The sequence below is a fragment of the Oryza sativa genome, chromosome 3 (assembly GCF_034140825.1).
Source record: "Oryza sativa Japonica Group chromosome 3, ASM3414082v1".
In the NCBI taxonomy this organism is placed as follows: Eukaryota; Viridiplantae; Streptophyta; class Magnoliopsida; order Poales; family Poaceae; genus Oryza; species Oryza sativa.
In genome coordinates, this window is record NC_089037.1 from 299,688 (window position 1) to 316,295 (window position 16,608).

Genomic DNA, 16,608 nt, shown 5'->3' on the forward strand with positions numbered 1-16,608 from the left:
GCCGCAACTTGATGCCTTGGTGACAGCTCAAGCGGTGTGATGGTGGTGTCATGGCCTCCAGATTTGGCAGCGAGGAGGTTGTGGCAGCACCTCGGGTTCTGACCTTCTATATAGCTCCTTCTGCCCATGTAAATTTTCTGTAAAGTTCTCTTGTGTGATGTCTATTCAGGCCCTCCTCCCCCTGATTCTTTGATGGTTTAAAAGATCGATTTTGTGATTGTGTTGGATCCATTCATTTTTGTTAAAGATTGATTCTGTTGGCCGTGTTAAGATTTATTCGAGGCACAGGCTCTTCCTTCAGTTTATGTGATGCAGAATGTTGGAGAAACGGGAACCGGAGTCCTCCTTCCTCCGGGGCCCTAGTGCGCCGTTGGCTATATATTTATGCAATCGATTGGCCTGACAAAAAATAATAATGTAATATGATATAAAATTTGTTCCCATTGCAACACATGAGTGAAATTTCAAATGGTATTCGAGAATTCAAATTTGAAATAGTAATATCGATCTAAATTTGATAAAAAAAATGTATCAAAATTTGATGAAAAATGTCATATAGCTGAGGGTTGGCATATGACACTAAATCGAAAAGGTGAACCTTAGCTACAAAGGCTTAGTTGTGTCTGGATTATAAAAAATTAATCATGCCATATAATTCACTTAATATTTCATATCTTTTAATTCGTAAACAAAATATCATTTCGTAACAAAATACTAGCTCAGTAGCTCTCATGGCTCATATTTATCTTTGATGAATCATGAAACGGCTATTGTCGGGGTAAATATCTAGCTTCGAACATGATATCTTTTGATTTCCATTGTAACACGCGGGCACACAACTAGTATACAAGATAAATCAAGACAATTGTGGGACCCACAAAGCCCGGAGAAAACAGTGCAGGTGCGTAGTTCAAAATTTGAACAGTACGTGTGGGACCCACCGAAAATATTAAGCACGTTTTCTAAAAAAATTAAGTGGGACCCACAAAAGCCCAAAAAACAAGCCCAAATACCTGGTCCATCCAATCCACAAAAGAAACAAGTCAACATAGAAGGCCCATATGAATTATAAAAGTCCATCTCTCAGCACGAAGGAAAAAGTATACTTCGACTCCCTCAACTATCGCCCAAGTATGATTTATGTCCTCCAACCACAAAACCGGGTATATTAACTCCTCCAACTATCAAAACCGGTGCAAACAATGACTCTGGGTGGTTTTGGATGACATGGCGCCTACGTGGCAGTCTTGGCGCTTACGTGGCATTAGAATAAAACAAAAAAATAAAAAGAATATGTGAGACCCACATGTCATTCACACAAATAAAGTATTGCATGTGGGACCCACATGCCATCCTCCCTATCCTTCCCTTCTTCCTCCTTCCTCCCTCTGTCTCTCTCCCTTATCTCTCTCTCCTCCGGCCTTCCGCCCCGTGACGAGCTCCAGGATGAGCACGCCGAAGACGCCGTAGATGTCGCACTTCTCATTGATCCGAAGGCTCTGGCACGCCAGCTCCGCCGCCACATTCCCCATACCGTCCTGGAACCGGCTGCTCATCACGTGCTTGTCCAGCTTCGGCAGCAGTCGCGCCAGCCAGAAGTCGCCAATCATCGGGTTGCACTGCTCGTCGAGCAGGATGTTGCTCGGCTTCACGTTGTAGTGCACCCTGCCCTCGCCGACCGACGCGTGGTACACCGTCCCGAACACGCCGCGGCCGATCTCCGTCGCCTTGCTCAACAGCGCGTCGCGCCGCCCACGAAGTCCTCGGAACGGAGGAGGCTGTTCCCCGGCCCAAACGTCACCATATTGCCCGTGGCAAGCTTGCTGGACTTGGTCGAGCTTGACACGATGCTCTCCAGCTCTTTCTCCGGAGTCGTCCCGCCGTCGCTGGCCCTCCGCCGCGCCGATATGTTGAGCAGGGTAGATGCCGAGGTTGCCCTCGAGCGCGCTCGCGTCGAGGCTCTGGAACACGCCCGACGCCGGCAGCCGGCCGACGAGGCGGTTGTGCGAGACGTTCACCGCCAGGAGGCTCTCGATCCCGCTCAGGTTGTTGTACTCTAGCCTCAGAATCTCCAGCTTATTCAGCTCCGAGATGCCCACCAGTATCGGCCCTGTCAAGCTGTTGTGCCCCAAGCTCCTGCCATAGCAAACCCGATGCATCGATCAAACGTCATGCAATTCGTCGTTGTCGTCTTCAATGCAACGAGGACATTGTAAATGTAATTAGCAATTTTTTGACTTACAGTTGGTACAGGAACGAACAGTTGCCGATGTTGTTGGGGATGGGGCCGGCGGCGAGGGATCAGTTGCAGTCGAGCTGGAGCACGGCGAGGTTGCCGGCCTCGCACAGGTCGCTCGGCATTGTCCCGTACAAGCCGCTGCTGTGGAGGTCGAGCACGGTGAGGTTGTGGAGCAGGCCGAGCTCCGGCGGTAGCTGGGTGCGGAGGTCGTTGCGGTACAGGTTGAGGTAGCGGAGGTTCATGAAGAGCGCCATTTCCGCCGGGATGCCTCCGGTGAGCTGGTTGACGGAGAGGTCGAGCCATTGCAGGGTCTCCGCCAGCTTCGTCGAGCCCAACGGCACGACGCCAGAGAGCACGTTCGACGACATGGTGAGGAGAAAGGCCGGGGAAGAGAGAGATAAGGGAGAGAGAGGGAGGAAGAAGGGAAGGAAACATGTGGGTTCCACATATTTCTTTTTATTTTTTTATTATTCTAATACCACGTAAGCGCCACGTAGGGTAGAGACTCGGTCAAAACCGCCACGTAAGCACCGTCATCCAAAACCACCCAGGGGCATTGTTTGCACCGGTTTTGATAGTTGGAGGAGTCGATATACCCGGTTTTGTGGTTGGAGGATATGAATCATACTCGGACGATAGTTGAGGGAGTCAAACTATACTTTTTCCCAGCACGAATCTTGAACAGATAAGGGTCCAAAAAACGAAAGATTAAGCCCAACAGAGAGGAATAGCAATTCCGTTATTTTATTTTCACGGGCGGCAGAAACATCTTTTATTTTTTATTTTTTATAAGTAGTAGAGATATATATCAGTTTTTAAGAATACTTTCCTTGTAATTTAGCACTCCCTCTATTCAAAACATAACAATTGCTAGATAGATTGGTATTAGAATGTCTTATCCAAAAAAAAATTAATTTTAAGATGGAGGGAGTAATACACTGCACAGCGGCAACAGCAGGAGCAGCTGGCGACAACATTTCAGTTTCAGGATTGCATTTCACGCTCATTCCATTGCCAACATCAGTTCTTAATTTAGATCAATATCCTGTCTTGTCTGGTTATATTCTGAAATTCTGCTTCGATCGAGGACCTTGCAACCCTGATTCTCAGCTTCACTTTGTGCTCTCCCTTGCAACAACAATCCATACTGGATTCAAAATTGTATTTGACCAAACAGGTTTTGCAGTCCCGTTGCAGGAGACAATACGTAATACTCCCTCCTTCCATTTGAACTAACCAATAATAACAATAACTAACAGATAATATATAGTGTCAACTCCAAAAGTTATTCAGATCATACATTATGATGGGTAGAACAGGGTGTTGAAAGATTATTCAGAAGATATCAGCGATGACGGTGCCATTAGACACGTGGCATAGCGACTTGTTCTTTTTCATTCGAAGCTTAAGTTTGGTATTTCCACTGCCATCGCCGTCGTGTCCAACCGGCAACACCTCCACACCGGTGAAGACTTCAATCCTGTCAATTATTTCACCGTCGTCCATAGACACAATGCGGAAGAATCTTGCAATGCAGAACCTGCCCGAGCCCAGGTTGACAAGCTGCGGATCATGTGATTCCAGCCAACCCTTAGGTGGGTCAAATTCCTTCCAATCGCCAATAAGTTGTGGCTGGGAGTGGGAGTCCATGGTGGAGAGATCAGCAGCAGCCAACGGCGACATGGTCCTGGCCTCAGTCGAGAAGCCAAACCAGAGCTTGAGCTCAGGGACATACACAACCTTGCCATACAAGGGTAGATTCCCATTACCGACTTCCCATGTGTTTCTCGCTGTGTCCAAGCAGTAGGTTGCGTTGCAGCTGTTGTGGGATATGCAGATGTTAGAGCCGACCACTGCATAGGATGTGATCTTGGGGTAGGTGAAGCAGCAGGTACGATCAGAGACGAATGGCGGTGGCCGGAGGAGGTGGCAGTTCCATGGGCCCTCAAAGATGTTGCTGCACACAAAGGCCTCAAACTGATCACTCAGCTTCACATCGCCCTTCTCTGGCTCAGGAACCCTCTCCATGACATAGAGGCTGCCACCGCCAACGCTGGGATGGTCATTGGCATCAGCAGTACTTGGGATGAATAGAGAGATGGGCCGTGACTTGGGCTTGTGGAGGTTTGGGATACTCACCACGGCGCGCGTGTCGGCGTCACAAAGGAACATACGCCTGGTGTGGTCCGCTATTACCACCTTGCGATCTACAAGGGGGAAGCAGTCGAGAGAAATCTGGTCGGATCCATGTGTAGAACAAAACTTGAGGATGGGTCTGGGAAGCCGAATCCTCTCCATCTTTAAGCCTGCTGCCTTCTTCTTGGGATTACAGGAGTCGGACACCAGTGTCTGAGAGGTGTAGTCTTCTTGCACAGCTGCTGACTCTGATCCATGTGCGATTGTTGTTGGTGGTGGTGGTGTAGCGGTGTTACCGAACAGCTGGCCTGCCAGATCGACGCAGCGTAGCCATTTGGCGCCTTGGAAGGGGACGTCGACGATGAGATTCTTAGCCCGACGCGACAGGCCCATCTTCAGAGTCGATCAGCAACTCCCAAGTTCCAGCTGAAGCGACCGGGCCGTCAAAGGATGAAAAAGAGAATGGGAAATTAGTTGCAGATAAGAGGTAGTACAAGAAAGGGTGTATTGTTTGCAGGAGTTAGGATGAAGGAAGGAAGAGTACCTCCAATAAGCAGCAGCAGCAAACAGAAGATGTAGCCAGCCGAGCCGAGATAAAGCTTCCTAATGAATAACGCAGATAGCAAATGTAAGCAGAAGAAAAGGAAACTGACTTTCGATCATACAGGATGAAGTCGAAGCACAAGTAAACAAGCGATTAACCTTGAGGCGCGCGGTCGGAGCAGGAAGTCAGACTGGGATGGAGTCTCGACGCCTAAAAGTTTGGGTCTGCCATGCCAGGGAGGGAGGGGGAGAAAATCAAGGGGTAAATTAGAAACAGAGAAGAAAGGGGAATCTTAGTTTTTAGTTAAAAGACAAAGACAAAAAAAACTAGCGACCCTAAATCTAGCAGATACGAGCAAGGAAGGAAGAGTACCTCCAGCAAACAGATGCGACCGCAGTGGATTGCGCGTCCTGCCCTGCCCTGCGATGGATCTATCAAAGAGTGTTCAGACCTTCAAATGCAAAGATGAAATCACGAAAACCTAACAAACATCACCGAGAAAACAATATATATGCAAAGATTAAACGAAATAAAAGGAATCGGCTTTCGATCAAACATGATATCAAGGTGCAGCAGATGCACAGCTGCTGACCTGAGGAGCGCGGTCCGGTCGGAGAAGGGGAAAGGGGCCAGCGGCGGCCGGCGGGGATGGGAGTGGCGAATCGAGATTGGGATGGGGGCTCCGGCTTCCCCTTCCTTTTAGGGTTCCCGCATTTCTGCTTCTGTCCGTGGGCCTCTCTTAGAATGAGCTTGGCCCACACTGGTAAATTATGGGCCGGCCTACGACGGCGTCAAATGTCCCGCCGAACGAGAAGGTACACTTGACCTCCCTCAGTCAAATGACATGTAGATCCAATCTATCTTCTGCCCTATAATTCACCCACTACAGTCCTACTAGTAATATGCCCATGCTAAACACTACGGTACAACTCTATTTGTCTTTAATTTTTTTTAAAAAATATTTCATGTTAGCCACCGCCGCCCGTCTCCCCTCCTCCTACTCGCCCCCCAACCCTGTCCCTCTCCTGCCGCCGCTGACGGGCCCCGCCTCCGCCTCGCGTCGTCCCCGTCACCTCGCACCGCCTCTGCCTTCCCCTCGCGTCGCCGCCTACACCTCCGCCGCCGGTGCTGCCGCTGTCGCCTTGCCGTCTCCACCTCCCTCTTGCGCCGTCGCCCTCGCCGAGCGCGGGTTTCGCCGGCGGACGCGGAGAAAGTGAGGAGGCGAGCGCTCCTCTCCTTTTCCCCGGCTGCGACCACCGGCATGGAAGAAGAAGAACGCGGCGGCAATGATCTCAACCATTGTGGCGGCGGCGATGACTGGTGGCAACGATGACCTCGACCACGGCGGTGGCAACAACGACGACCTCGACCACCACAGCGACGATGGTAATGACCTCGACCTCACCCGCTTCAACTGGTTGCTGACCGGATTTGGACGAGAATGAGATTTCGGTCATCGGATCGGTTGATGGCGAGCTCCTGGTTAAGAGTTAAGAGTAATTAATCAGAAATTTTAATCAACACTGAACAGCACACCCATGCTGTACAGGCCCAACCATCCTGAACAACCATACCCGGCTGTACAGATCTAACTCCAAACCAGGAGCTAAACAAATTATTACCAGTTATAGCATCCATAATTATTGTGAGAGGTGTGAGACTAATCACGAAAAACATTGCTCAACCCGCCCATAACCGCGGGCACGGCTATTCGAATAGTTTTACTCTGGCCAGAGGTGTACCACTGTACCCACAAGACACAGCCTCAACATCATGTCTACCATGCGTCGCGATACTGGAAAGTACCCGAATAGAGGCTGTAACAATACCCTCTGCACAACACAACTCACCACAGTGCACCATTCCTGGATCATAATCACCCCCTTATAAAACAAGGCATGGACTCCCCAGCGACCCCCGTGGGCTTATCTCCGCCACTTCTCAGTCTGGTGCTCCGCAATGAATCATGTTATACAAAAGGTAAAGCCGTTGCCCACGCTGGCTTGTGGTTGGCACGGTTAATGTTTCACAACAGTAGCTCGCGAACCGGTCCTTAATTGCCATGAGCACGACTCTCAAAACCATGTGCTCACAACCCACCATTATCAAGTTTTAGTTGGCAAGTAATTAATTAACCAATCACGATTGACCATCGTGAACTATCATTAAGCCATCATTAAATAATAGTGAGTCATAAGTTATCCCAATAGTGTGCTAATGTTTCTAAGCATGGCTAAGCAATCATATCTAATATCTAGCTGAACCAATATATAAAGCTCAACTAGTCAAGTTATAATAACCCAAGGTATCAAGAAATAAAGTAATCAATGCAAATTGGCCATAACAAAGGAATAAGTTCACACCACCCGGTGACATTCTAAAATAAATGCATAGTTGAAATAAATAGAGAATTTTAAATATAGGATCAACATGCTCAAAGGATTGTGTTTAGGATCTGTGTGACTTGCCTTGCAATAATCGGTCTTCAATTAATCTTCTTGAATACTTCCGGCGCACTCGCGAACCTTCGCAACGACGAAAACGACAAGCTAACACGCAAAACGAAGAAAAAGACTAATAAAAACCAAATAAACAATACATAAAAAGTAAACAAACATGTAGATCATAATTTTAGATGAATTATGAGACTTGAACGGCCTCATTCTGACTTCAAAAGAATTTATTATGAATTTTATAAGATTAAATCTAATTAAAGCCCATTTAAAAAGAATTAAATAAATTTAATTCAATTCATGGACAATTTTAATATGTAGATCTTTATTTTATACAATTTTTGCAACTTGAACCACATTAAACTGAGTTACAATGAATTAGTTATGAATTTTTAAAGATTAAATCGGATTAAAACACTTATATGGATTTTAATTGAATTATGACGCAATAATGAATTATTTTTGAAAAGGAAAAGAGAATTATTGCGTCAGCGGCTAGGGTTTGCGGTGTACCGGGCGCACGGCAACGGTTCACGGGAACGGACGGCCGAGATCGATCATATCCAAAACGGACGGCCGAGATCGAACGGATCCACCGCGGCTCACGGATGAACGACGACGATGACGTCAGCGGTGACGTCAGCGATGACGTCAGCACCGGCGGCGGCTTGGCGGCTCGGCAGCTCGGGCGGCGCATGCTCGCCGGCGAACGACGGCACGACGACGCAAACGGAAGGCACCAACGGGTAGAAGGCGACGCGACGAACTCACCGGTGACCAAAACCACGGCGGAAAAGCAACGGACGGCGCCGGCGACGAGGAAGAAGCGGCGGCGAAGATCGGGTCGACGGCGGCGACGGTGCTCTGGCGGTCTTCGGCGACGGCGAAGGGGTGGACGGGGACGGCGGCGACTTGGCGACCACGATGGCGACCTCCCCGAGCGACGACGACGACCGGAACGGCGGCGGCGCACGGCTGGAGCGGCGGCGACGACGGCGGCGGTAGGTCACACGGCGCTAGGGCGCTTCCGACGGCGAGAGACGAAGGCGAGGGAGGCGGCGGGTAGAGGAGACACCGGGGGTCCTTTTAAAGGGGTTGGAAGGCGGCGGCAAAGGCCCACGGCGACCGGCGGCGGGATGGAAAGCTTGGGGTTCGGAGGAAAGAAACCGATCCGATTCGACCTCGAATCCATGAACTTCCAAAGCGATTAAGACGATGATTCCAAAAGAGAAAAGGAAGAGGAGATCGAGAAGATCATTTCCCCTCAAAAGATTTCACCGGAGAAGGAAAGAATCGACCGGATTTGGAAGGAGACGGCGGCGGCTCGGACGCGGCTCGGCTAGGGTTTCGGGCGGCGGCGGCTGGAGGTTGACGACAACCCTGACAGGTGGGGCCCACCTGTCAGCGACATCGAGAGAGAGAGAGGAGAGCGGCGGCTCGGACTGGGCTGACTGGGCCGGGGAGAGAGAGAAAGAGAGGGGTTTTGGGCCGACTTTCGGCCCAAAGCCAAAAGAAGACATTTAAAAACCTTTTTCAATTTAAATTATTCATGAAATGCAATTCCATTTATTAAAAATACTTCCTTAGCTCAAATAAATCCCAGAAAAATCTAGGAATTATAGAATTAAGCAAAGTATTTAACAAAATTTTATCTAGCCCAATTTTATGTTGAGATTTAACAAATTAAAATTAGATCTTCTCTTTTAAGCTTTTAAGATCATTTCTAATTATTCCTTTTAAACAACAATTTATAATTTAAGGATTTTTAAACAAAAAAAAACTCTTAACAAATATAATTAGATCATTATTGATCAAATAATTACTGAACTGTTCTTTGTATCATTTAAGGAATTGAGCTCTGAAAAATCCGAGAAAATCTCAGAGAGTTGACTTAATCATGGGGAATTTAATAAAAATTAAATCCATCCATGCTTTATATTTAGGAAATTTTATTTCCCACATTTAACTTCACTTGTAAATTAAAGATCATTTGATATAAATTCAAATAATAATTTATTAAATAATTTATAAATCCTGAAACAAAAATCAGGATGTGACAGCCGCCGGTGCTGCCACTGTCGCCTTGCCGTCTCCACCTCCCTCTCGCGCCTTCGCCCTCGCCGAGCGCGGGCTTCGCCGGTGGACGCGGAGAAAGTGAGGAGGCGAGCGCTCCTCTCCTTTTCCCCGGCTGCGACCACCGGCATGGAAGAAGAAGAATGCGGCGGCAATGATCTCAACTATTGTGGCGGCGGCGATGACTGGTGGCAACGATGACCTCGACCACGGCGGTGGCAACAACGACGACCTCGACCACCACAGCGACGATGGTAATGACCTCGACCTCGCCCGCTTCAACTGGTTGCTGACCGGATTTGGACGAGAATGAGATTTCGGTCATCGGATCGGTTGATGGCGAGCTCCTGGTCGCTTGATTTAGTGGCACTGGGCTCGGCGGTGACAGATTGGGTGGCGCTGAGGAGGATGAAGTTTCATGCACCGGTATGCTTCCTCCAGTCACCGTTGTTTCTAGCGATTCTCTTTCCATCCCCACTCCCTATTGATCTGTATTGCCTCGTCAAATAGTGACCGCGAGCCGATGCTTGCTGAGGAGCCCGTACTTTAGGCCTTCCAATCTTCAATCAACCGCTCAAGGGCTCAAGGTGTTTACACCTAAATTTGGCACCTAGGATCGAAATAGGAAAAATTGCCAAAGTTTGAAGTTCTGCCGGTTTCCTCCAGAGTGGGCTGGTCTGACCGCCGTTTGTCGGCCAGTCAGACCGGGCGGTATGTGGCTGGTCTGACCGGCGGTATGTAGCCAGTCTGACCGGCAGAGTCCGAGTCCGGGTCTGTTTCGCCGGGTCTCGAAGTTTCCTTGCTCGGGAAGACATGTTTCGGGTTTCCTTTGGATTCTATCCCGAATTGGACATGGAGGAGAGCCTGTTGAGGGCAAGACCAACCCCTATATAAGGGAGTAAGGCCGGTTCATTGTAAAGATCAATCTACAATCAATCAATCGAATCGTTTTTCATATTGCTTTTAGTTTACTCTTAGTTTGTCTATCTTTGTCGATTTGCGCCGTAAATCGTCCGCCGCCGCTGCGAGAGTGCGGCACCTCTTTGTAGGTTTGTCCTGAATACCTTCCGTTTTGCCCACGAGACGGGTAGCTATATAGAATCGGCTCCGCTAGCCGATTTAGTTATCAAAACCCATCTTAGTCTAGTTTTTGCTAGATTGAGGTGGTTGGCGACTCTAGGATCACCGCAAGGCATTTAGGTGCTGCGATCGTGCTTGGTAATTTGTCACAAAAAGTTGCCAATACAAGGTAATGCGTGTGTGTGTGTGTGTGTGAGTTCTAAACCCAGCCAAGCACCCAATCCCAGTCCCGAACTGTCTAGCGAGGCACGGTGGTGTCACGCTTGACGGTGGGCCAGTTAAGCATGGGGCTGCTGGTAAAGATAATGCTGGTGGTTGCATTGAACCTGTGTTTATATGTTCTGGTTTTGTTTATTTATAGTGGTCATATGATTGCTGTGCTATGCAGGATGAATCAGGTTCGCTGACTTCGCATGACCCATCCATCAGGTGTTTGTTGGAGATCTTGCATTTGGTGTTGCTCGCTTTGTATACATGCGTGGTTCTTTTATTAGCTACTGGATGGCATGAGAGGTACAGGGTTTCTTATAACTTATTTAGGCTTCTCAAAGGGAAATAGTCATTTTCATTGGTTAATTGATTTTTCTGGTCTTTACAAATATCATGTCAGAACGGATTTTCGTTGTGCTGCTGTAGGTCCCTCTATCGCTTCATCCTACGATTAATTAATATGTTTAGAGGCATTTCCTGTGTGGGTCATGGTTTATAGGTGCCCTTATGAATGATATCGTCTTCTATGGCTGCTATTTCTCTATATCATGGGCATATTTATTACAGCTTGTCAGGCACTGAGATTAGATTTTGTTTTTAGCCATGGCATAGGCTTTATTGTTATATTCTTCTTACTTTATATATTACAGCTTTTTATGTTGCTGAGTATGTACGATGATTAAGGCTAGGTCTTGAATTTATAGTAGTTTTGTATGGTACTCCAAATCAACTTGGGCCTTCGATGCTTGTGAAGTGAAGTGACCTTAGTAGTTTTGGCTCTTTCTGGAGTAAATTATGCCATTTTATGATCCTTTTGCTCCCATGCCTAACAAGTTTTTCAGATGTAAATGTACGTACCTTTCAAAAGTTCTTTTTTTCCCCTTGAGACAGTTGCATTCCAGGGGATTCAGTTTGCCATGTACAGTTAAATAAAGATAGTTTCATGTTCAGGAAATGTAGTAAGGATTCAGCCGTAGTCTAGGTGGTTCTTGGAGGAAATGCAGTTCTGTAGGGTTCCCACGTCATTCAGGAGATGGTGCATGTGAGGACACTGATGTTCAGGGTTTTTTAAAAAGATCTTGAAAGAATATAGCTTGCATATTTTGCTGGTGGTTTTTTTTTTAACGACTCGCATAAGACAGTGTGAAGTTCATATTGATAGAGCAGAAAAAAATACAAGGATACAACCCTGGGAGGCCGTAACCATGAAAAGAAAAGGTATACCACCTCCCACACACCGACAACACCAAGCACTCACCCAGGAGAAGGCCTGCACCGGACCGGCCACCGCTAAGCGTGACCGCCCACCGCAAGGCCAACAAAGGAGCTACAACTGGGATCGCCCAAAACAATCCATACAACCGACACAAAACCCCGCTCTATCCACATCTCAGGGATTCAGGGAGAGAGGGTGAGAGAGAAGATGGAACCGCTCTCCCCCCTAGGCCCCCCGACGTGGCCAACTTGTACAAACTAGGACGCTGATACAAGAGGAAGAGACTCTAGAACGAACTTGTAGCAGTTGATTGGGAGGTTTCGACAAGGGTGCTGCCAAGCCAACGTCTCTAGGGAGAGAAGCAACGAAAGAACCGCCGCCGCCGACCGTCGAGGTCAGAAGAACCTCGACTGGGCTTTCGCCCGGCAACACCACTAGAGGAGGTGAGACGGCACGACAACGCCCTCAAGAGGGGAATGACGCTCGCGCGCCACCGTTGCCGGCCCAGCGAGGTCGGGCTGGGTTTTCACCCGCCATCCACCGCCTGCCTATCCACCGTTGACACCCCAATACTCCACCGCCAGCTAAACCTCTGCCGACACGTGGGCATCACTGCACCCGCCCCCCTGCCGACCAGTCTCCGCAAGCCGCCACCGGTCACGCCTTGTCACCTCACGCAGCGTCGTCCTCTACCTCCATCGACCGCGTCGCAACGGCAACCTCGCCGGCCTACCACCAGTACCGCGCCTCCTCGCGCCACGGCCACCTTGCCCGGTCACCACCACTGTCGGCCGCAACTCCCGCCACTGATGTCGTCGGCCACCTGCCGACGCCACCAGCCAGCTGCCGACGTACTGCAACCACCAACCGCCGTCGGGCACTTGCTGCCGCCGCCCGGGCCGTGGGCTCCGCGCTGCCATCGCCGTGAGGTCCGCGCCGCCGTCCCGCAAGCTCCGAACTGCCGCCGCGACAGTCCTCGCTCGATCTGGCCGCCGGGGGGCCAGATCCGCCTCCGGTCGCCGGAACCACCTCCGGCGCTGCTGGATCCGCCACCCTGACACCAATCCATCGCCGTTGCCAGGGGATTTAGATTTGTCCTGAAAACCTTCCGTTTTGCCCACGAGACGGGTAGCTATATAGAATCGGCTCCGCTAGCCGATTTAGTTATCAAAACCCATCTTAGTCTAGTTTTTACTAGATTGAGGTGGTTGGCGACTCTAGGATCACCGCAAGGCATTTAGGTGCTGCGATCGTGCTTGGCAATTTGTCACAAAAAGTTGCCAACACAAGGTAATACGTGTGTGTGTGTGTGAGTTCTAAACCCAGCCAAGCACCCAATCCCAGTCCCGAACTGTCTAGCGAGGCACGGTGGTGACACGCTTGACGGTGGGCCAGTTAAGCATTGGGCTGCTGGTAAAGATAACTAGAACTTACGGCGCGCTTCGCGGCGCCCTAGCGTTCGCTTTGAAAGAAGAAAATAACTAAGGAGAATGGTGGGAGCATATTTTAGTTGAGCTGATAGTGTAGGGTTTGTTTCAGAAGACAGGTTGACAATAAAATGCATATTGGAGCTATAACAGGCAGAGAAACATTAATCAATTGTTCACATATTCGGTAAGCATTGAAAGAATATAGTTGGAAAGACTAAGTGTCACAACATTTACATCATTTACACCGTTTATATTACATATAGTTCTTCTGAAGGTCTTCGTTCCAACATAGGCTAATACAACTTGAATTCTGAAGTTTGTGACCATCACATAACCTGAAATCTTACATCTATGTGACGATAAAAAAAAAAGTGGTTGAATTCTGCGAGATAAAATCAGCTAAGTGTAAATCCAGAAGCCATGAGAACTTATTATGCTTCATAGAGCAATTAACAGCATATATATATAGAAAGAAACTAAATGATCAGCCAAGATACAGGTGTAGAGAAAGAAACATCCCTGCTATTTGCCCGGCTACCATATAGAAGTTCAATTCTTTGATGAACTATAAAATGTCATTGAAATTGGTAAACCACCTGTGATTTCTTCCTCCTGTCAATTAATTTATAGGGAAAGCCTGACAATAAACAAAATAAAAGGATGAGATAATCTAATTCGTGCACCAAGTTCTTATGTCAGTTGATTTGTTATTATGTTGGCAACTATGTAGCGATACCCGCGCTATATTTACAAACATGCATTTGTCATGGAATTCAAAGAAAACTTAAAGCTAACTGGCAATTCTCACATTTCCAAAGATTGATTAAACTCACTTGTCAACGCACAACACTAAAGCATTACTTCATATCAACCAACTCCATGCTCTCCTTCTTGCTAGAATAGTTCATATGAAATCACATATAATTTAGCTAGGTTACTGTAGACGTGTTTGTTAGGACTGTACTTCATATCAATAAGTTAGATGGAGAAAGGAGTAAGTTTCTTTCAACCATCACACATAAAACATAATCTCATTTTATGTTGATTCAATTGGATAAGCATACTTCGCCATTATCTAGGTCACAAAGATTTGAATCTGGGAAACATACACCTATATTTATATAGACTGAATCGCTACCCTGATTTAGTTTGCAGGTGGTGCGATGGCAGCATCATTTTTTCACTAAATAAGAACATGATTAGATAGTATTGGAGTAATCACCAACAAACAGTGGAAAATGAAACTTTGCCAAACACAGATCCAACAGTGATAGAAAATTAGAATAGGAGTTTCCATCATTTGACAAAATTATAGAAGGGCACAAATTTTAATTGCTAGCTAGATAACCTAACAAAATAGCAAGGAATAAATGGTAGAATGATTGAGGACAGAAAACCTGAAGAGATCAAATAGTGTTGCTTGGGCAACGAAGTGAATTCGTCAACCCAAAATCCAATATCTCCTATTCTCTGCACAAACAGAGTTGCAAAATTTCCCTTATGCAGAACTTAGCACGCCACAACCAGTGTCTAACTCTCAAAGCTGCTCAACCAGGCTAGCACCTTGTGAGGTGGGTTTTCAAGCACAACCTAGTACTCAATGCAGCCATTTATTCATGAGATTGAATGAAATGACCAGCATAATTCCAAAGCACTTAGCAAGATAGCAGTTCAGTAGTGTCCAAAATTCAGGGATGAAATGATTCACTAAATGAAGTGGCGATTAATCCAAAGCACCTTACAGTCCAGTAAGGTCCAAGAAGTCCTAATACCAGTTCTGAAAGATAGCTTTTAGATAATGAGTTCTGAAACATAGTTGATCGCTTTAATAATGCAGATACTGCAACTTCAAATGTTGTCTATCATAAAATGGTCGGTACCAAAAAATAAATTCAGTTGTGCACCTCCTGCGGCACAGCCGTGGTGCAGTCTTTGGTCGAATTAGAATGAATTATCAGGTTAGTCAAATCAATTCAAGAACATTTATTCTAGAAAGGTTCATCCAGAAAATGGGCTTAGATAAGCGGTAAAATTTTCTATTCCAAAATTGCGTCAGAAAAGTTGGAAGATTAACAGACAGATATATGAGTAGGGAAAACCAAATCGAAGAGAAGGAAAGGTAAATACCTGCACGACTGCACAATGGACACCATACGCTCGCATCCATCGATCACTCTTATCGATCATGGCACGACTGCTCGGGAAGTGGCTCCTTCGCAGCCGCTGTGGCGGTCATCCCAAGCCTCCTCGCATTGCAGGCAGAACATGCATGACAGCGTAGGAATACAGGGGAAAAGGAGATCTAGCAGCTTAGGCTCAAGAACTGATGGCTTACATGGGATTCTTCGTAATCAGCATTGGAGCTTAGCACTGATGGCTCATGCCCTTCCAATGGAAGCGTCGGCGGTCCATGGGTACCAGAGCTCGACGGTCGTAGGCGTCGCCGCCGCAGGTCCATGAACCATCTCCCGCCTCCATCGCCACTCCAGCTAGGCTATCACCACCAACTACGGCGGCGCAATGGTAGAGTCACCTCCCCAGGTAGAGAGAAATAGGGGAAAAAGAGAAAACAATAAGAACGGAGGCGGCGACTGGTTCGTGAGTCTAGGAGGCGTGGGTTCTCTCTCCTTTGCTTGACTCGGAAGAGGGTGAAGGGGAGAGGGGTGGGCAGGAGATGGGGGACGGCGGGGAGACCGCGAGGGGAAGCCGTCGGCGGCGAGGAGAAGTAGGGGAAGGGAAGACGATGTGGCGCCGTCGCTCAAGGGAGGGGAGAGAGCGAGAGAACGGTGGGGAACAGTGGCGGCTAGGGTTTCTGGGAAGGGAGGGGATAATAGTGGTTTCTTTTTCATAAAACCCCCTTACTTTCTCTTTTTCAGAGCGCGATCCTATATTTAGAATTTCGCCTCCTTCACATAGAATATATCAGGATGTCGAGGGCCTTTACGTAAGAATACACAACACACAACCTCTATTACCAAATAAATAGAGGATTTTTTTGCAAAAACGCCACTTCCAGCTCCAGGCGACGTGGACATCACGGGAAGCGAACACGCCAGCCAAAAAACCAGAATCGAAAACGCCACTTCCAGCGCCGGGTGACATGGACATCATGGGAAGCGAACACGCCAGCCAAAAAACCGCAGAATCGCTGTGGTGCGAGCATTCTACGGTCCTCTTTAATCTCTCCGATGCTGGTGGTTGCATTGAGCCTGTGTTTATATGTTCTG

General features: G+C 47.8%; 3 protein-coding genes and 1 long non-coding RNA gene across 8 annotated transcripts; all 4 read right to left on the minus strand.

Annotated features, from left to right (window-relative positions):
• Positions 1-1,358: 1,358 nt before the first annotated feature.
• Positions 1,359-2,159, minus strand: LOC107280262 (probably inactive leucine-rich repeat receptor-like protein kinase At3g28040). The gene has a single exon (XM_015773946.2). The coding sequence runs from the start codon at positions 2,157-2,159 to the stop codon at positions 1,359-1,361; it is 801 nt and encodes a 266-aa protein (XP_015629432.2).
• LOC136355800 (probably inactive leucine-rich repeat receptor-like protein kinase At3g28040) lies at positions 2,006-2,663 on the minus strand. The gene is made up of 2 exons (XM_066308884.1): positions 2,243-2,663; positions 2,006-2,136 (listed from the first exon to the last, which is right to left on the minus strand). The coding sequence occupies exon 1, from the start codon at positions 2,605-2,607 to the stop codon at positions 2,302-2,304; it is 306 nt and encodes a 101-aa protein (XP_066164981.1). The 5' UTR covers positions 2,608-2,663; the 3' UTR covers positions 2,006-2,136; positions 2,243-2,301.
• Positions 2,664-3,482: 819 nt separating this feature from the next.
• LOC4331310 (uncharacterized) lies at positions 3,483-5,589 on the minus strand. 4 transcript variants are annotated; one of them, XM_015777446.3, is made up of 5 exons: positions 5,512-5,589; positions 5,292-5,339; positions 5,078-5,143; positions 4,920-4,978; positions 3,483-4,801 (listed from the first exon to the last, which is right to left on the minus strand). In XM_015777446.3, the coding sequence occupies exon 5, from the start codon at positions 4,766-4,768 to the stop codon at positions 3,575-3,577; it is 1,194 nt and encodes a 397-aa protein (XP_015632932.1). In that variant the 5' UTR covers positions 4,769-4,801; positions 4,920-4,978; positions 5,078-5,143; positions 5,292-5,339; positions 5,512-5,589; the 3' UTR covers positions 3,483-3,574. The 4 variants fall into 4 exon arrangements, with proteins under 4 accessions (XP_015632932.1, XP_015632928.1, XP_015632930.1 ...); XM_015777442.3 differs by having other exon boundaries at positions 5,292-5,350; XM_015777444.3 differs by having other exon boundaries at positions 5,292-5,370.
• A 7,909-nt stretch (positions 5,590-13,498) lies between these two features.
• LOC107280221 (uncharacterized) lies at positions 13,499-16,182 on the minus strand. 2 transcript variants are annotated; one of them, XR_010740474.1, is made up of 2 exons: positions 14,779-16,182; positions 13,499-14,018 (listed from the first exon to the last, which is right to left on the minus strand). It is a non-coding gene; the product is annotated as an uncharacterized lncRNA (long non-coding RNA). The 2 variants fall into 2 exon arrangements; XR_001544150.3 differs by having other exon boundaries at positions 13,543-14,018; positions 15,509-16,182.
• Between the last annotated feature and the right edge of the window lie 426 nt (positions 16,183-16,608).